Genomic DNA, 20,561 nt, shown 5'->3' with positions numbered 1-20,561 from the left:
ATCAGTGGCAGCAGTAACAATTCTTATAGGAGGTCGGGCACAGTGACTCCCATCTGTAATCCCAGCACTTTGGGAGGCTGAGGCGGGTGGATCACCTGAGGCCAGGAGTTCAAGACCAGCCTGGCCAACATGGCAAAATCCCCACCTCTACTAAAAATGCAAAGATTAGCTGGTCGTGATAGCACATACCTGTAGTTCCAGCTGCTTAAGAGGCTGAGGCAGGAGAATCACTTGAACCCAAGAGGCGGAGGTTGCAGGGAGCTGAGATTGCGCCACTGACTCCAGTCTGGGTGACAGAGCAAGACTTGTCTCAAACAAACAAACAATCAAACAAACAAAATTCTCATCGGAGTGTGAACCCTGTTGTGAACTGCACATGCAAGGGATTGCGGGCTCCTTATGAGAATCTAATGCCTAATGATCTGAGGTGGAACAGTTTTATCCCAAAACCAACCCCACCCCACCCAGCGTTTTGCCATGTTGGCCAGGCTGGTTCTGAACTCCTGACCTCCAGTGATACGTCCACCTCAGCCTCCCAAAGTGCTGGGATTACAGGTATAAGCCACCACGCCTGGCCTTCCCCTACTATTTTCATTCCTCTGCAAAATCTCAACCTTTTTCCTTGTTTTCAAAAAATAACGTTAAGACCGGGTGCAGTGGCTCAGCCTGTAATCCCAGCACCTTGGGTGATGGAGGTAGGAGGATTGCTTGAAGCCAGGAGTTTGAGACCAGCCTGGGCAATATAGTGAGATCTCACCTCTGAAATAAATAAACAATTAATTAAAACAACAGAAAGATTATTTACTAGCCTTTATTTTCAAAAATATAAACTCACTATAGGAATTAAGCACATTCCTTTTGTGGACCATCTGGATTAAATCCTCTCTGTGGGCAGAGATCACTTTTTATATTTTTCTTGTTCCCCCAATAAGCCTACCATAATACCAATACAAAATACACACTCAGAGATATCATGGAACATGTAACAAACCAAACACACTGGACATACTTGAGATAAAATAAAAATCTAAACTAAAAGTTATATGTATTATTTCCTTATTTTCATGTAGCATCCTGTTAAGATGCCCTTGGAAGCTTTTCCCATGCTTTAATTGCATGTTTGAATTCGGCCTACATTTGTTCCATGAACAAAACAGTATATTGCAACTTGTAAAATGAAAAAGGTAAAATAAAAATAACGAAATACTGTAAAATGAAGAAGGCTCTGACAACATTTTAAGAACTCATCAGTATAAGGATGCTTTTGTCATTCTTTGAGAAATGCAACTCCATATTATATTTAGTTTATTTGGAATAGCTGTGTCCTTAACTGGTAGTCAATACTCAAACATCACCAAATTATTAAATTTTTTTAATTAAAAAATTTTTAAAATTATATTTGCATATATAAAGATAAGTAAGACACTGGACAAATTATAGAGTCTCAGGCTTATGTGGAATTATGACTGCTCTCAACAATTACTGAAATTCCCTTTCAAAGAAAATCTTCACATAAACCTATGTTTGACTATGTAGTAGAATGAAGATAGCCACAGATCTGCATTTTCAAAACATCACATGAGTACTACATGTAATGCTTCAAAGTAACTGTTTTCCTCTAAAATTTCACTAAACAACCTCAGGCAGTAAAATAAAACAAAACATTAAGAACTCCCAGGGGTCATCCTAAGAATTAGACAGATTTCTTTGATTTTTTCTTCTCTGCTTCTTCCTTTTCCCTTTCTATTTCAGTTACGTATAATTCAACTTCTTTTGCACTAAACATCTGAAAAGAGAAAAAAATTTAAAGATCAAATGTCAATTATACAAATAATATCTAAATATTTACAATATGAAGAATTCCAATATTTAATAAATTTATATTTTCTATGTATAACTTTATATTTTGTAACTTCAAATATACAATGAAGCATTTCAAAAGGTCTAAGAGCAATAACAATTACGGGCAAAGCCAGATCTCTGACATTTCTACTATCACTGTGCTAAAAAAGAAAGTGGGGCAAAAAGCGATATTGCATTATATTCCTATATGTGCATGTAGCTCCAAAAACATTTTAATGCGAGGCTTAATTTTATTCATGAACAAAGACTCATTATTTAACTCTCCCAACCGCACCCTACTGTGTGATTCTCTGATAGGGTTTAATGATTTGATCAGTTTATAGAATACCAAATGAGATGGGAAAAGATAATTTACGCTACTTTATGTCCTGTAAGTAGAAAGCAAAAAAGGTTTTATTTTTGTAAGAATTTGCAGTGTAGTTTGATTTTCTGTTGTACTGTTCACAAGTAGATCCAAGGTTACATGCTTGCGGCTATAAGACAGCAATTATTGACCAGGCCTGGTGGCTCATGCCTGTAATCCCAGCACTTTGGGAGGCCAAGTTGGGCGGATCACTTGAGGTCAGGGGTTCGACACCAGGTTGCCAATTTCTTTGTCTTTTTTTTTTCAGACAGGGTCTCTCCCTGTTGCCCAGGCTGGACTGCAGTGATGCGATTGCAACCTCTGCCTGTCGGGTTCAAGTGATTCTCCCACCTCAGTCTCCTGAGTAGCTGGGACTACAGGCATGTGTCACCACTCTTGGCTAATTTTTATACTTTTAGTAGATAGATTTGCATTTTCAGTACAGACAGGGTTTTGCCATGTTGACCAGGCTGGTCTTGAACTCCTGACCTCAAATGATCTGCCCGCCTCAGCCTCCCAAAGTGCTGGCATTACAGGCCTGAGCCACCACGCCTGGCCAAGACGGCAATTATTAACTTCAGTGAATACAAAAATCTAAATGTAATGATCTTAATACCAAAAAGAGGTATCTATTAAATTGATAAACGATCAACTTTATGGAAAGGCAAGTTTTCAAAGATGTTGGAGATGTGAAGGATTTTAGTAATTAGTCCATCACTAGAATTTACATATAAGAAAATGTAGATTCACAAAGCTAAATTATATTTGACCAAAGATTAAAGAAGGATTAAAGATTAGGTCTCTGATTCTTATTTCAACTCCAGAACTCTTTCCATCTCACCTATAAAGATGTGTGTCAGAAAATCTGTATTTGTCAATAATCTACATAAAATATGTTAATTAAACGTTTTATGAAATGAACGTTTATAAAATGAATTTACCCATCAAGCAATTACTGGGAGTTCCATGGGTTCTGAAAGTAAAGTGGAAGAATATAATTCTTACCTGCTATTAAGGATTTCACAGTTTAGTGGGAAAAAACTGGCATATAAATAGATCATTACAATAAAAACCTGAATAAAGTGATGTGGTATTACTTGGGGAAGAAATAATTTCCTCCTTTGAAAAAGCATCTTTCATTTTATTTTTCCTTTTTGAGACAGGGTCTTGCTCTGCTGCCTAATGCTGAAGTACAGCGGCATGATCACAGCTCACTGCAACCTCTGCCGCCCGGGCTCAAGCGATCCTATCGCCTCAGCAGCCGGAGTAGCTGGGGCTACAGGTGTGAACCACCACGCCCGGCTAACTTTTGTATTTTTCATAGAGACAGGGTTTCGCCATGTTGCCCAGGCTGGTCTCAAACTCCTGGCTCAATCGATTTGCCTGTCTCGGCCTCCCAAAGTGCTGGGATTACAGGCATGAGCCACTGCACCCAGCCTGAAAAAGTCTTTTCAAAAAATTATTTTTCATTTTTGTGAATATATAGTAGGTATATATATTATGGGGTACATGAGATATTTTGATACAGGCATGCGATGCATAATAACTACATCATGGAGAATGGGGTATCTATCCCCTCAAGTATTTATCCTTTGTGTTACAAACAATCCGATTATACTCTTTTAGTTATCTTCAAATGTACAATTAAATTGTTATTGACTATAGTTACCCTGTTGTGCTATCAAATACTAGGTCTTATAAATTCTATTTTTTTTGTACCTATTAACCATCCCCACCTGCCCCTGCCCCCCACTACCCTTTCCAGCCTCTAGTAACCATCCTTCTACTCTGTATCTCCATGAGTTAAATTGTTTTGATATTTAGATTCCACAAATGAGTGAAAACATGCAATGTCTATCTTTCTGTGCCTGCCTTATTTAACATGATGATCTCCACTTCCATCCATGTTACTGCAAATGACAGGATCTCATTAATTTTTTGTGGCAGAACAGTACTTCATTGTGTATAAGTACCACATTGTCTTCATACATTCATCTGTTGATGGACCCTAAGGTTGCTTCCAAATCTTGGCTATTGTGAACAGTTCTGCAATTAACATGGGAGTGCAGCTATTTCTTCAATATACTGATTTCCTTTTTTTGGGTATATAGCTAGTAGTGGATTGCTGGACCATATGGTACTTTTATGTTTTTTGAGGAATCTCCAAACTATTATTCTTCATAGTGGTTGTACTAATTTACATTCCCACCAACAGTGTATGAGGGTTCCCTTTTCTCCACATCCTTGCCAGCATTTGCTGTAGCTTGTCTAGTAGATATAAGCCATTTTAACTTGGGTGAGATGATATTTTATTGTAGTTTTGATTTGCATTTCTCTGATGATCAATGATGTTGATCACCTTTTTTTTTTTGGAGATGGGGTCTTGCTCTGTTGCCCAGGATGGAGTACGGTGACACAACTGTGGCTCACTGCAGCCTCGACCTCCCAGGTTCAAGTGATCCTCCCACCTCAGCGTCCCAAGTAGCTGGGAGCACAGGAGCATGCCACCATACCAGGCTAATTTTTTAATTATTATATTTATAGAGACAAGGTCTCACTGTGTTGTCCAGGCTGGTCTGAAACTCCTAGGCTCAAGGGATCCTCCCGCCTTGGCCTCCCAAAGTGCTGGGATTACAAGCAAGAGCTCAGCCCAAGGACCTTTTTATATGCTTGTTCGCCATTTGCATGTCTTCTTTTGAGAAAAGTCTATTCAAATATTTTGCCCATTTTTTTGATCAGATTATTGTTTTTTCTCTTATAGAGTTGTTTGAGCTCCTTATACATTCTGGTTATTAAAGCCTTGTCAGAAGGGTAAATTTGCAAATATTTTCTCCCATTCTGTGGGCTATCACCTCACTTTGTTGATTGTTTGCTTTGCTGTGCAGAAGTTCTTTAACTTGATGTGATCCTATTTGTCCATTTTTGCTTTGGTTGCCTGTGTTTGTAGGGTACTACCCAAGAATTTTTTGCCCAGACCAATGTCCTGGGGATTTTCTCCAATGTTTTCTTGTAGTAGTTTTATAGATTGAGGTCACAAGCTTAAGTCTTTAATCCATTCTTATTTGATTTTTGTATATGGTGAGAGAGAAGGGTCTAGTTTTATTCTTCTGCATATGGATATCCAGTTTTCCCAGCACCCTTTATTGAAGAGACTTTTTCCCAGTGTATGTTCTTAGCACCTCTGTCGAAAATGAGTTCACTATAGATAAGTAGATTTGTTTCTGGGATCTCTATTTTGTTTAATTAATCTATGTGTCTGTCTTTATGCCAGAACCATGCTGTTCTGGATACCATAGTTCTGTAGCATAATTTGAAGTCAGGCAATATGATTCCTTCAGTTTTGTGTTTTTTGCTTAGGGCAGCTTTGAGCTTTGGCTCTTCTGGGTCTTTTGAGGTTCTATATAGATTTCATTTTTTTTTATATTTCTGTGAAGAATATCATTGGTATTTTGGTAGGGATTGCATTGAATCTGTAGATTACTTTGGGTAGTATGGACATTTTAAAAACACTGATTCTGGCCGGGCGCGGTGGCTCAAGCCTGTAATCCCAGCACTTTGGGAGGCCGAGGCGGGTGGATCACGAGGTCAGGAGATCGAGACCCTCCTGGCTAACACGGTGAAACCCCGTCTCTACTAAAAATACAACAAACTAGCCGGGCGCGGTGGCGGGCGCCTGTAGTCCCAGCTACTCGGAGGCTGAGGCGGGAGAATGGCGGGAACCCAGGAGGCGGAGCTTGCAGTGAGCTGAGATCGCGCCACTGCACTCCAGCCTGGGCGACACAGCGAGACTCCGTCTCAAAAAAAAAAAAAAAACACTGATTCTTCCAATCCATGAACATGGAACACCTTTTTTTTTTTTTTTTTTTTTGGTGTCCTTTCTTTATTGATGTGTGCACTTATAGCTATAAACCTCCTTCTTAGTAATGCTTTCACTGTATTCCACATATTTTAATGTGTTAGGTTTTCATTATCATTTGTTTCGAGAAAATTTTCAATTTTCTTCTTAATTTCTTCATTGACTCACTGGTCATTCAGGAGCATATTGTTTAATTTCCATGTATTTGTATAGTTTCCAAAATTCCTCTAGTTACTGATTTCTAGTTTTTTTCCCCACTGTGGTCAGAGAAGATGCTTGATATTATTTCAATTTTTTGAATATTTTAAGGCTTATTTTGTGACCTAAATGTGGTCTGTCCTTGAAAATGATCCATGTGCTGAGGAGAAGAATGCATATTCTGCAGCTTTTGGATGAAATGTTCTGTGAGTATCTATTAGATACATTTGATCTACAGTGCAATTTAAGGCTGATGTTTCTGTGCTGATTTTCTGTCTGGAAGACCTGTCCAATGCTGAAAATGGGGTGTCGAAGTCTCTAGCTATTATTGTATTGGAATCTATCTGTCTTTTTAGCTCTAATAATGTTTACTTTATATATCTAGGTTCTACAGTGTTGGGTGCACATATATTTAAGACTGTTACATCTTCTTGCTGAACTGACCCCTTTATCATTATATAGTGACCTTCTTTGTCTCTTCTTACAGTTTTTGTCTTGAAATCTATTTTGTCTGATATAAGTATAGTGACTCTGGCTCTTGTTTGGTTTCCATTGGTATGAAATATCTTTTTCCATCTCTTTATTTTCAGTCTATGGTTATCTTTATAGGTGAAGTATGTTTTTCATAGTCAACAGATCATTGGGTCTTTTTTTTTATTAATCCATTCAGTCCTTCTATATCTTTTGATTGGAGAGTTTAGTTCACTTACATTCAATGTTATTATCGATAAATAAGGACTTATCCTCCTGCCTCAGTCTCCCAAAATGCTGGCATTACAGGTGTGAGCCACTGCTCAGATCTCACTTTTTTTGAAGCAGCGTCTTACTCTGTCACCCAGGCCGGAGTGCAGTGGCATGATCTCAGCTCACTGTGACTTCTGCCACCCTAGCTCAAGCGATTCTCCTGCCTCAGCCCCCTGAGTAGCTGGGACTACAGGTGCACACCATCACACCCGGCTAATTTTTTGTATTTTTAGTAGAGATGGGTTTTTACCACATTGGCCAGGCTAATCTCAAACTGCTGACCTCAGGTGATCTGCCTGCCTTGGCCTCCCAAAGTGGGATTATAGGCATGAACCACCCTGCCCAGCCTGGTCCATCCTTTCATGGAAGAATCCTGGCATCAAATGAGATAATGTTTAAAGTTCTACCTTTCTACTGATTCCTGGCCCCAAGTAGGTGTTTATATCCAACTTCCTAGGCTAGGGAAGACAAGTATCCTTCTCCAGGGCAGTTTAGTTCAAATGTTTACCTCTGGCTTTCAGTGTACTTTTCATTTTTGGTCCCTGGGGATTTTCTTTTAGTTCTTGGCAGAAGCTCAGTTATGTCTTTAAAAAACTAGTTATATTTCATCTAGGATTGTCCTCGTGTTTTACAGCAGAAGAGTTTTTATATTATCTAATCCAGCATAATGCCAGAAACTGAAGTTGTAGAAGTCTACTTATATACCTTCAGTCAAACTATTTCCTGTCAAAGTGTTAAAATTTCAGCTCATAGTCAGTGATGTAAGAAGTACATTTGTAAAATTAAGAGATTTCATGTTTTTCATATTTAGTAAATACTATTTACTTCTTAGTAACTTAGATACAACTGGAATTGCCAAGGACAGGTCAGAGAATAACTAGAAAACCAGTCCACCTCTAAAATCAGCTTAAGAAGAAGGGGTAGAGGCATCAAAAAATAAAGGTTTATACTACTCAGTACATTTCTTGTATCTTATGTGTTTTTCTAATTTAATAATACAGTACTCATCATAACCATATTGGAAAGGCTATTAATCCAGAGATAAGAAAACAGAAACAGAGAAGCAATTTGTTTATTCTGGGAAATGGTAGAGCTAGAATTTGAACTAGGGTAGCTCTAGAGCCTCACTTTTTTTTTTTTTTTTTTTTTTGTGACAGAGTCTCACTGTGTTGCCCAGGCTGCAGTGCAGTGGTGTGATCTTGGCTCACTGCAACCTCTGCCTCCCAGGTTCAAGCGATTCTCCTGCCTCAGCCTCCCAAGTAGCTGGGACTACAGGTGCCTGCCAACACACTCAGCTAATTTGTGTGTGTGTGTGTATTTTTAGCAGAGACAGGGTTTCACTATGTTGGCCAGGCTGATCTTGAACTATTGACCTCGAGATCCACCCATCTCGGTCTCCCAAAGTGCTGGGCTTATAGGCATGAGCCACTATGCCCAGCCAGAGCTCTACTTTTGATCACTTCACTGAACTGTATCCCACACAAAGATTTATCAAAATCAAGAATGCAATAGGATTTATAATATTTTCATGTGGAGTCTATCACAGTTATTCAAGATCCACAAATTAAAACTCTGTAAAGAAACATAATTGAGATGATTTCTATATACATCGAAATTTGGCAAAATTGGTTTAAAACCAGATGCAAGTCTATTTTAAAATAATTTTCAGTTAAGCAATTTCAGACTCTGAAGACATTGAAAAACTTCCTAGAGAATACATTATGGTTGATTACCCAAACATCCATTCTATACCATTGCTTAGCATTAGCCAACCAGCAAACAGAATCTTTTGGAGACTGTTCTGAGGATGTCTTTAGTCTTCCAATCAGATTGAAGGGAGGGACTTACACTCCAAAGTTAGGGAAGTTCTCCCTCTCCTATAAGAGGTTAACAGGAAAATAAATCATTCTGATTGCCTCTGGTGGTCATGAGAGGAATCAACCTTAGTAGAACAAACTAACTTTAGGATGAAGCCAATATTCAAAATTGCAGAGTGGAGGGACAGGACAAATCTAGATCCATGAGGACATCATCGTGTTGTTAAACACACTGTGTCTGGAGCAGGTGTATACTTTCATCTGTGAGATAAAACGATTTCTTGTTGTTTAAGTCACTATGAGTTGGAGTTTTTTGTTTTATTTTGTTTTAACTTGTAGACAAAAGCGTTTGTTCTAACACATTAACCTCTGCTTACTTTAATTTCTCCTCAGGTCAATGGGAACTCATTTTTTTCCAATGAGAATTTTCAATTTTCAGTAGAAACTATTCTCAAATGTCTGCCTAAAACAACTGTTTTTTTTTTTTTTTTTTTTTTTAGATGGAGTTTTGCTCTTGTTGCCCAGGCCGGAGTGCAATGGCACGATCTCAGCTCACTGCAACATCTGTCTCCTGGTTCAAGCGATTCTCTTGCCTCAGCCTCCTGAATAGCTGAAATTACAGGCACCCATGACCACACGTGGCTAATTTTTTGTATTTTTAGTAGAGATAGGGTTTTACCATGATGGCCAGGCTGGTCTCGAACTCCTGACCTCAGGTGATCCACCCGCCTTGGACCCCCAAAGTACTGGGATTACAGGCATGAGCCACTGTGCCCGGCCGCCAAAAACAACTTCTAACAGATTTTCAAAAACCAGGTGAGAAGGAATAGAGGAAGGAGAAAGTGCTTAATATTACTACTGACAAACTCACTTCTCTTCATATTTTGGTGGCCTAAGATTACAGTGGAAGGTAAATTTTTTGTTTAATAGTTGTAGAAAATGACAAGCTTTACATAACATTCTTTACATTCTTTAAAAATTTTTAATCTAAGGTAAAAAGACACAGTAGCTGCTTTAAGCCAGAATAAATGACTAAAACTGACTACACATTGATATTCTCTGTTTATGAATACACATACAGGCATACCTTGGAAAAATTGTGGGTTTGGTTTAGGACCACAGCAGTAAGGCAAATATTGAGTCACATGAATGTTTTGGTTTCCCAGTGCATATTAAAGTTATGTTTGCACTATACCGTAGTCTATTAAGTGTGCAATAGCATTATGTCCAAAAAAATCAACATATCTTAATTTAAAAATACTTTATTGCTAAAAAATGCTAAAAATCATGTAAGGCTCCAGCAAGTAATCTTTTTGCTGGTGGGGTCTCGTCTTGATGATGACGGTGCTGACTCATCAAGGTAGTTAGTGGTTGCTGAAGGTTGAAGTGGCTGTGGCAATTTCCTAAAATAAGACAACAATGAAGTTTGCCACATCGATAGACTCTTCCTTTCATAAAAAATGTCCTTGTAGCATGAGATGCTGTTTGACAGCATTTTACTCACAACTGAACTTTTCAAAACTGGAGTCAATCTTCTCAAACCCTGTTACTGTTTTAGCAATTGAGTTTATATAATACTCTAAATTTTTTGTTGTTATTTCAATAATGTTTATAGCATCATAACCAGGAGTAGATTTCATCCAAGAAACCACATTCTTTTCTCATCTTTAAGAAGCAACTTATCATCTGTTTTATCACAAGATTGCACCAATTCAGTTGCATATTCAGGCTTCACTTCTAATTTTAGTTCTCTAGCTATTTGTACCACATCTCCAGTGACTTCCTCTACTAAAGTCTTGAACTCCTGAAAGTCATCCATAAGGGTTGGAATCAACTTATTCTAAACTCCTGTTAATGTTGATATTTTTGTTTCTTTAATTTTTTTTGTTTGTTTTTTTTTAGTTTTTTTTTTCTTGCTCTGTCACCCTGGCTGGAGTACAACGGTACAATCTTGGCTCACTGCAACCTCTGCCTCCCGGGTTCAAGCGATTATCCTGCCTTAGCCTCCTGAGTAGCTGGGATTACAGATGCCCACCACCATGACTGGCTAATTTTTGTATTTTTAGTAGAGATAGGGTTTCACCATGTTGGTCAGGCTGGTCTTGAACTCCTGACCTCAAGCAATCCACCCACCTCAGTCTCCCAAAGTGCTGGGATTACAGGCATGAGCCACTGTGCCAGGACTTTTTCTGTTGTTTTTTTTTAGACAGAGTCTTGCTCTGTCACCCAGGCTGAAGTGCAGTGGCACAATCTTGGCTCACTGCAACTCTACCTCCTGAGTTCAAGCAATTCTCCTGCCTCAGTCTCCTGAGTAGCTGGGATTACAGATTCCCCCCACCACATCCAGCTAATTTTTGTATTTGTGGTAGAGCCGGGGTTTCACCATGTTGGCCAGGCTGGTCTTGAACTCCTGATCTCAAGTGATCTGCCCGTCTCAGCCTCCCAAAGTGCTGGGATTATAGGCATGAGCTACCGTGCCCAGCCAATGTTGGTAGAGACATAGTCTAACTATGTTGCCCGGGCTGATCTCAAACCTCTAGCCTCTAGCAATCAATCCTTCTGCCTTGGCCTCCCAAAGTGTTGAGATTACACGTGTGAGCCACTATGCCTGGCCATATTCCTTAAATAATAAGACTTGAAAGTCAAAATTACTCCTTGATCTACATGCTGCAGAAAGGATGTGTTTGTAGGCACTAAAACATTAATTTCCTTGTACATGTTCATCAGAGCTACTGGGTGACTAGGTGGACTGTGAATAAGCAGTAACATTTTGAAAGGAACCTTTTTTTTTGAGTGTTAGGTCTCAATAGTGGGCTTAAAATATTCAGTATGCTATGCTGTAAATAGATGTGCTGCCGTCCATTGATTGTAAATGAGCCCTGGCTTCCACTTAAAGTTACCAGCTGCATTATCCCCTAACAAGACAGTCTGTCCCTTGAAGCCAGGCAGTGAGGTGATTTCTCCTCTCTAGCTATCAAAGATGGTATCTTCTTCCAGCAGAAAGGTGTTTCATCTACATTGAAAATCTGTTGTTTAGTATAACCACCTTCACTGAAGATAAATGTCTTAGCTAGATTCTCCATCAGTACTTGCTGCTTCACCTTGCACCTTTATGTTATGAAGGTGGCTTCTTTCATTAAACCTCATGAACCAATCTCTATTAGCTCCATCCTTTTCTTCTGCAGCTTCCTCACCCCTCTCAGCCTTGATAGAATTGAAGAAAGTTAGGACTTTGCTCTGGATTAGGCTTTGGCTTAGAGGAATGTTGTGGCTGGTTTGATCTTCAGCCAGGCCACTAAAACCTCCATATCAGTAACAAGGCGTTTTTTTTTTTTTTTTTTTTTTTTTTTTTTTTTTTTTAGATGGAGTCTCACTCTGTTGCCCAGGCTGGAGTGCAGTGGTGCCATCTCAGCTCACTGCAACCTCTGCCTCCCAGGTTCAAGCGATTCTTCTGCCTCAGCCTGCAGAGTAGCTGGGATTACAGGTGCGTGCCACTACACATGGTTAAATTTTGTATTTTTAGTAGAGACAGGTTTTGCCATGTTGACCAGGTGTGTGCCACCACGCCTGGCCTGGTTGTTTCAGTTTCTTATCATTCATGTGTTCACTTGCAGTAGCACTTTAAATTTTCTTTAAGTACTTTTAATTTTCTTAAGTACTTTTCATTTGCATTCACAATTTGAATAACTTGCACAAGAGGCCTAGCTTTCTACCTGTCTTGGCTTTCGACATGCCTTCCTCACTAAGCTTAACAAGTCTAGTTTTTTAATTTAAAACTCATATGACAGACATGAGACTCTTCCTTTCAGTTGAACACTTAGAGGCCCTTATAGGGTTATTAACTGGTCTATTTTCAACATTGTTATGCCTCAGTTAATAGGAGGGCTGAGGAGAGGGAGAGACACGGGTAAATGGCTGGTCAGTGGAGCAGTCAGAACACATGCAATATTTATTGATTAAGTTCACTCACTGTTTTACGTGGGTGCAGTTCATGTTACTGCAAAACAATTAACACAGTAATATCAAAGATCAGTGATCATGGATCACCATTATATAATAATTACATTGTTACTACATTATATATATAATAGTAATAATTAAAAAGTCTGAGACATTCTGAGAATTACCAGAAATGTGACAGAGACACAAAGTAAGCACATGCTGTTGGACAAATGGCATTGACAGACTTGTTCAACACAGGGTTGCCACAAACCTCCAATCTGTAAAACACCATTTAATGAGCACCTACTATAAAGGGTACTACTATTTCACACCATTTCATTTACTTATGACAACAGCCCTTTGATGAAGTTATCATTAGACTGATTTTATAGGGAAGAAAACTGAAAGCTGAAGATCAGAGCAACTTGCTCAAGGTCATATTGTTAAACAAATGTATCTGCTAGAACTTAATCCTAGTCTACCAACTCCAAAGCATGTGTTCTGTTCCCTAATAGCCTATCCTAAAGTATCATGTGGAAGACAGTATAACGCTGCTGTCAGCATACCATTCTACCGCTCATAAGCAACAATACGTGTATAACTCTGTGTGTGTGTGTGTGTGTGTGTGTGTGTGTATGTCTATGTGTACACACATAGGTATATTATGGAGCGGAACAGGCAAACTCTGGCCTCAGTGGTTTCTGTGCCCCTATGGTGTTGCTGCATCTGTCCCTGGGCTCTTAGCAGCAGGGGTGACAAAAACCTGGATAATACCCATTTCCACACTCTGTGCTCAGCACCCTGTGATTCATGTGGGGCTCTGCAGGGGCATGCTCCACCATCCTGTCCCCATTTCTCTTATTTATTGAAACTTTGCTGTTGTCTTATCCTCATATCCCATCTGTTAGCTGAATAATAAAGGGTAGGAAATTGATGTCAAAGCAACCATGATGACAAAAACAAAAACAGAAACAAACAAAAAACCCACTGCTCCAGATGGTACTAATTTTAATACTACTTGAAATATTTTCCTTAAAACCAAAGAAAAGATACATGCAAAACAATCTTTAAAAAAATTTTTTTTTGTGATGGAATCTCAGTCTGTTGCCCAGATCACTGGTATAATCTCAGCTCACTGCAACTTCTGCCTCCTGAGTTCAAGTGATTTTCCCACCTCAGCCTCCCAAGCAGCTGGGATTACAGGCGTCTGTCACCACGCCTAGCTAATTTTTTGTATTTTTAGTAGAGACGGGGTTTCACCATGTTTGTCAGGTTAGTTTTGAACTCCCGACCTCAAGTGATCCATCCACCTCAGCCTCCCAAAATGCTGGGATTACAGGTGTGAGCCACTGCGTCCGGCAACAATCCTTTTTTTTTTTAATATAATTATTATTATTATTTTTTTCCCATAGAGATGGGGGTCTTGTTATGTTGCCAAGGCTGGTCTTGAACTCCTGACTTCAAGTGATCCTCCCACCTCAGTCTCCCAAGTAGTGGGATTACAGGCATACACTGCCACACTGCCATGTCTGAGTATAAACCAATCCTTTAAGTATATTTCTTTTTTTTTTTTTTTTTTTTTTGAGACGGAGTCTTGCTCTGTCGCCAGGGCTGGAGTGCAGTGGCTGGATCTCAGCTCACTGCAAGCTCTGCCTCCCGGGTTTACGCCATTCTCCTGCCTCAGCCTCCCAAGTAGCTGGGACTACAGGCGCCAGCCACCTCGCCCAGCTAGCTTTTTGTATTTTTTAGTAGAGACGGGGTTTCACCGTGTTAGCCAGGATGGTCTCGAACTCCTGACCTCGTGATCTGCCCGTCTCAGCCTCCCAAAGCGCTGGGATTACAGGTTTGAGCCACCGCGCCTGGCCCCTTTAAGTATATTTCTAATATAGTTTCCCAAATTTTGAGTGCTTTTGTACAATCTCAGCTAAAGAGAGCTAGTTGGCAAACTATATTGCATGGTTGGTTCTACCTAATGAACAATAGTGAACTACATTTCAAATGCTCTTTAGCCAGTGGGTCCTCTATCACAATATCCTGAGCATTTTATTTTGTAGTCCAGCAGTTTTCACCCACAATGGCTGACAGATATTATACATACGATAACATTAGACTTGGCACAAAGAAATATGGAAAGGTTATCATGCTAGGTATTAAAGTTTAAGTCTCACAAGACGCTCAAGGCACTTTCAAATGTAAAGTAATGGAAATACATAAAAATCAGTAGACAGGACGAGTGCAGTGGCTCACACTTGTAATCCCAGCACTTTGGGAGGCCAAGGCGTGCTGATCACTTGATTCTAGGAGTTAGAGACCGGCCTGGGCAATGTGGCGAAACCTTGTCTCCATTAAAAAAAAAAAAAAAAAAACCACAGAAAAACAAACAAACAGAAAACCAGTAGACAGTCAGAAATGAGTGGAGGTTATTTGACATTAATGAAGGACAACATTATATCGGAAGCCTAGAGGCCAACTACCTTTTAACTTTTGTCAAAATACTTTATACTAGAGACACTTTTTCCTCTTTGGTTAATGACTTACCTTCAAAGGTTGATTTCTTCTTATTATAGCAAGTTCAATGTTTTTTCCACCAGACTGTACAACCTAATGTAGAACAAGTATGCTATTAGAATTATTTCAGCAAATTTTGTGTTTAATAAACAAAAATGGATGAGAAAAAAAACTCATGATTTCCTGAATATGCTTTATTAGATCACTTACTTCTAGCAAAGCTTTTATTGCTAACTTGATAGCTTCATTGTCACTTGCTATGGCATCTTCTGTGTAATTCTTTTCTAGAAATTCTCGAACAGTTTTAGCACTTCGGCCTATTGCATTAGCCTTGAAAAATAAAAGTTAATTTATAAATATCATTGCAGTATGAATGAATTTATGGTTACTAAGTTTAGAGGTTTAGAGTTTACTCCAGTATACCTTAATAAAATTACCAAATGAAAATTATAGATCTGAAAACATAGCAAACATTTCAGTAGTTCCTTTGGTTATTATCAGAATAGTCTGTAATGGCAGCATGGTTTTTATTTTCCTTTTTTTGGTTTGTTTTAGAGATGGGATCTCACTCTGTTGCCCAGGCCGGAGTGTAGTAGTTGCATAATTATAGCTCACTGCAGCTTTGATCTTCTGGGCTTAAGTGATTTTCCCACCTGAACCTCCTGAGCAACTGGAACTATAGGTATGCATCACCACATTCAGCTGATTATTTTTTTTGGTAGTCTTGCTATGTTGCCCAGGCTGTTCTCAAACTCCTGGCCTCAAGTGAGCCTCCTGTCTCAGCCTCCCAAAGTGTTGGGATTACAGGCGTGAGCCACAATATCTGACCAACTTTTTCTTTTAAATATACCAGTGCTTTGTCTTGGCTAATGCTTTCTATCAATATAATGTCTCCCAAATCCTTCATAACCAGAAATTATTTTATTTATATATTTTTTTGAAACAGGGTCTCACTTTGTGGCCCAGGCTGGAGTACAGTGATATGATCACTGCTCACTGTAGCCTTGGCCTTCTGGGCTCAAGGTATCTTCCTACCTCAGACTCTCAAGTAACTGGGACTATTGGTATGTGGCACCACACTTGGCTAATTTAAAAAAGAATTTTTTTTAGAGACAGGGTCTCACTATGTAGACCAGGCTGGTCTCAAACTCCTGGACTCATGTGATCCTCCCAGTTTGGCCTCCCAAAGTGCTGGGATTACAGGCATGAGCCACTGTGCCTGGCTCAGAAAGGATTTTAAAAAGTAGAAACTTGAAAAGATGTGGAGAGGCAAGGAGCTATAACTTTACAACATGGTACAAAAAGAAGAAAGCAAAGAGAGGGAAAAAAATGACATCAACACGAAGAAAGCTATTTACCTAAGTTGGGCTGAGCACCATTTTTGTAGATTTTAGAATAAGTATAGTGGTAACCTAATTGATTCATTATCTTCTTTGACTCTTAAGCAAGAAGGGTATCTATTCTATTCCTCTTTTCTTTGTCCTTTACACATTTTCATCAGATGAAGGAAAAATGCAAATGGATTTTCCTGGCTGCATGGCTATAGGTAGAAGGCTGCATATTGTTTTAATTCAGCCTAAATATCCAGATTAGTACTCGTGATAATAATGATGATAATAAGATTTTAAATTTTATATTAACAGAACACTTATGTGTCAGGCACTAAGTCAGGCACTTTACATGGATTATCTCATTTAACCATCACGAAAATGATTAAATAGGTACTGTTACTAACCCCAATTCTTGGATGTAGAAATGGAGGCTTGGAAAGGTTAAAATACGGTTTCTCAATATCAGCACTGTTCACATTTTGGGCCAGTTAATTCTCTGTTGTGAGGACTGTCCTGTGTATTGTGAGATTTTTAGCTGGCTCCACAAACTAAATGCCAGCAGCAACTCCCACCCCAGTTGTGACAACCAAACATATCTCTTGTCAAAGACATTGTCAAATGTCTCTTAGGTGGACAAAATCAGCTGTTTGTGAATTACTGACTCAAGTAATCTTGACCAAGATCATACAGAGAGTAAGCAGAAGAGCTAAGCTTTCAAACTGTGGTCTGAATCAACAAGCCAAGCTTTTAACTTGATACACTATGCTGCCACATGCCTCTTTCCTAGGATGATTACAGAGTAAAAGGAACAAACAGAAAGGCCTATCCTTTCACTGGCATTAAATAGGGGAATGTCTCAGTTACAACTGTTTAGTGTTATTATTATTATTATTATTATTATTATTATTATTATTGTTTTCTTTTTTGAGACAGAGTCTCGCTCTGTCACCCAGGCTGGAGTGCAATGGCGTGATCTTGGTTCACTGCAACCTCTGCCTCCTGGGCTCAAGCAATTCTCCTGCCTCAGCCTCTCAAGTAGCTGGGATTATAGGTGTCTGCCACCATGCCTGGCTAATTTTTTAATTTTTAGTAGAGATGGGATTTCACCATGTTGGCCAGCCGGTCTCGAACTCCCAACTTCAGGTGATCTGCCTGCTTCAGCCTCCCAAAGTGCTGAGATTACAGGTGTGAGCCACCGTGCCTGGCCAACTGTTTAGTATTATGATTATGGGAAAGAAATCTCAAAGGAGATTTTAGGACATAAATATGAAAACCCACCATTTATATTACATTATATAACAATATACTATTCTGGTTAGCAAAAGATTCTTTTTACTTCATATAACTTTCTCTATGCCGTTATATTTCAGAGGATTAATATAAGTAGTTGTTGAAACTTCTAAATTAAATTTTGTGGCCTTGAAATTTCACCAAGATCAAAGGTAAAGCCTTCAGCCTGGTGTGACTTTGAAGTCTATTTGCTACTAGGTTTTTTTGTTTGTTTTTTGGTAACTAGTTACCACCCAGAGAGGAAGTACACAGTTAGTGGCTTCAGGTAGTGGTTTATCCAAAAACTTCATTGGGCCTTTAAGGTTACCCTGCACATTTCTGGCGACTTTCCTATCCACTTTTTCCAATTCTTAATGTCAAAATCTTTAACTCTTACCCACCTGACTTGTTTTCTAAAATCTAGCCTGTTCTTGCCACACTCAGATCCCCACCCTCCCTTGCCCCATCACCCACCCCAATCCACTTCAATAATGACTCTGGTAGTTTTGCAATGCTTTTCCTACCTGCCTCCTCAGATTAATGATGATTTTCTACAGCAAAGACTATTAGCTGACAACCTAATATCCATTCTTCCTTTGTGACAGAACTCTAGGCAATGTGACTGCTGAAATATGTCACTTCCTAGCTTCTCTTACAAATAGGTATACAGAAGTGGAAGTCACTGGGTGAAGCTCCTAGGAACCTTTGCTGCCTAGAATGCAGACATATTGGCTAGAGGTCTAGCCGCCATCCTGAGAGCATGGAAAAAGACTAAGACTAAAAGAGACAAATACCAGCATCTGCCTACTTTCAGACTTTTCATTATGTGAGAAAAATCAATCCTATATGTTAAGAATCATCAGGTCTTTGTTGTTAGGAGACAAAAACAATCTCACTGACAGATCTCGGAAGTGCATCCTGTGACACACTGCCCCATACACCTCCAGAAACAAAAACCTTATTCCTGTGGCTACTGGAAGTGGTAATGGCAGACAGCCCTCAGCTCTTTCCTCTCTTGGGAAGGTTCCCTGGTTAACAAGAGCTCCCTCAGGGAAGGTCATGTGCTCTTACAGGGCCAGCCTACACTGACTGAGTGATGAAGAGTATCAATGTGCAGTCCCTTCACCCCAACTTAGAACAGCTCTGATGAGCCACTACAGATCCAGAGCACTCCACGGTGTCAACTGAAGCCTTTACTGCGACTACAATGCAGTCCAATGTCTCCCTCTGTCCAATCCTGATCCCTTCCCTTCAACAAATGCTTATAAAAATGGCACTTCCTAATATACATCCTAAAAAATAATAATCTTCCCATGAGGCTATGTGACCCTAAGGAAGGACAAGGTCTCTGCTGACAAGTGCAAATCAGCTTTTCTCATCTGAAGGCTTGCTAACTTCCAGAGTAAATCTTCAGTGCGCTCTCCCACACTTAAGAAAAAGAGATGGGGAAATGAACAAAAAACTCTACTAACAATAAATACATCACAATTTCCATTATTTTTGAAATATAAACAGAAGGCAAAACTGGTCAAGTGTTGTCAGAAACAATAAATTGGAGGATTATATTAAACAGTCTTTAAAGTCTTTTCAACCCTGAGGTTCTAAGTTTTTATGGCAGCATTTTCCAAAGTGAATCCCACAAAACATCAGAGTAGAGAAAGGATCTATGATCACAGGGCTCTACATTCAAGTAATCTTGGGGACTACTATTTTACCTGCTTCTAGAATATTTAAATGCTTTTTAGCAGATCCAGATGTACTTTGGTAACAAAACTTACTGAATTTCTTTAAATAGCTAAAAAAATTACTTAGCTAGAGAGCTTGTTTACCTAATACCAGTTGACATTAAAAGAAATGCACTTTGAGAAACATTGCTTGGAAGTATACAACATAGTTAACATTCTTGCCATTTTGAAACATTATGGCCCATACTGACAAGAGCAAAACATGCCCCTTAATCATCAACATCATTAGTCAGGGTGGGGCTTAAGTCTATGCATGTGGGTCTTCTTAAAATAGTATAGAATAGCTTTTAAATTAAGTAACCACTTCAATGCACAGCATATTAGATGCCAGCTTTCATCAATGTTCTTTAAGAGCTAATTTTATTTAAAAACTTAAAAAATGCAAGCTTTTCAAGAAATACATAGTAAACTGAAACAAAGTTTTAAATATAAAGTATGAGTGCTAATGGCCAGGCTGGCATTCCTACAAATCTACAAGCTATATTGTAAGTGAATGGAAGAATGTTTTTAAAAATGTGTACAACTTCTTAGATACACACTTAAATACCAGTATCTTAGAACTAATAAGCAAGAACATATTCAATTCCTGCCACTAAATGTCCATAAAATATTATTTTGAAAAATCAGTAAAATAGGATTATAGTCAAAGTAGGCATTTAGAGGCACCATTTCATGATCTGAATGCTATAAATATTATGTTTTCACTCTAAAATATAGGATTAGTGTTTGCTGTAAAATGAACCTTGAATGCTTAAAACACACACTTCTCTTACTAAACTGTTTGTCAACAGAAGAAATGAAACAATTCTAAAAAGCTATAAGAATTACTAATGCCTCAAAAGTTCAAACGAACAGAACATTTCTAGCTGAGAATCAAGTAGACAGCATTATGTTATTATCTAGTATTCATTTATTTGTTACATACGTATGGCCACCTTGTATACA

At 38.9% G+C, this 20,561-nt stretch overlaps 1 protein-coding gene across 2 annotated transcripts in view; it reads right to left on the bottom strand.

The window, feature by feature from the left end:
- Positions 1-795: 795 nt before the first annotated feature.
- Positions 796-20,561, bottom strand: part of PSMA8 (proteasome 20S subunit alpha 8) — a 55,505-nt gene continuing 35,739 nt past the window's right edge. Inside the window, exons 5-7 of one of the 2 annotated variants that reach the window (XM_010380749.2) lie at positions 15,482-15,601; positions 15,302-15,364; positions 796-1,786 (exon numbers count right to left, since the gene is read on the bottom strand). In XM_010380749.2, coding sequence (XP_010379051.1) covers positions 1,694-1,786; positions 15,302-15,364; positions 15,482-15,601 — 276 coding nt within the window. In that variant the 3' untranslated portion in view covers positions 796-1,693. The remainder of the gene's footprint in view (positions 1,787-15,301; positions 15,365-15,481; positions 15,602-20,561) is intronic. The other variant, XM_030926009.1, reaches the window with a different exon arrangement.

This window comes from Rhinopithecus roxellana, chromosome 21 (assembly GCF_007565055.1).
Source record: "Rhinopithecus roxellana isolate Shanxi Qingling chromosome 21, ASM756505v1, whole genome shotgun sequence".
In the NCBI taxonomy this organism is placed as follows: Eukaryota; Metazoa; Chordata; class Mammalia; order Primates; family Cercopithecidae; genus Rhinopithecus; species Rhinopithecus roxellana.
Note: the sequence above shows the minus strand (reverse complement) of the source record. Positions and strands in the feature narration are given on the sequence as shown.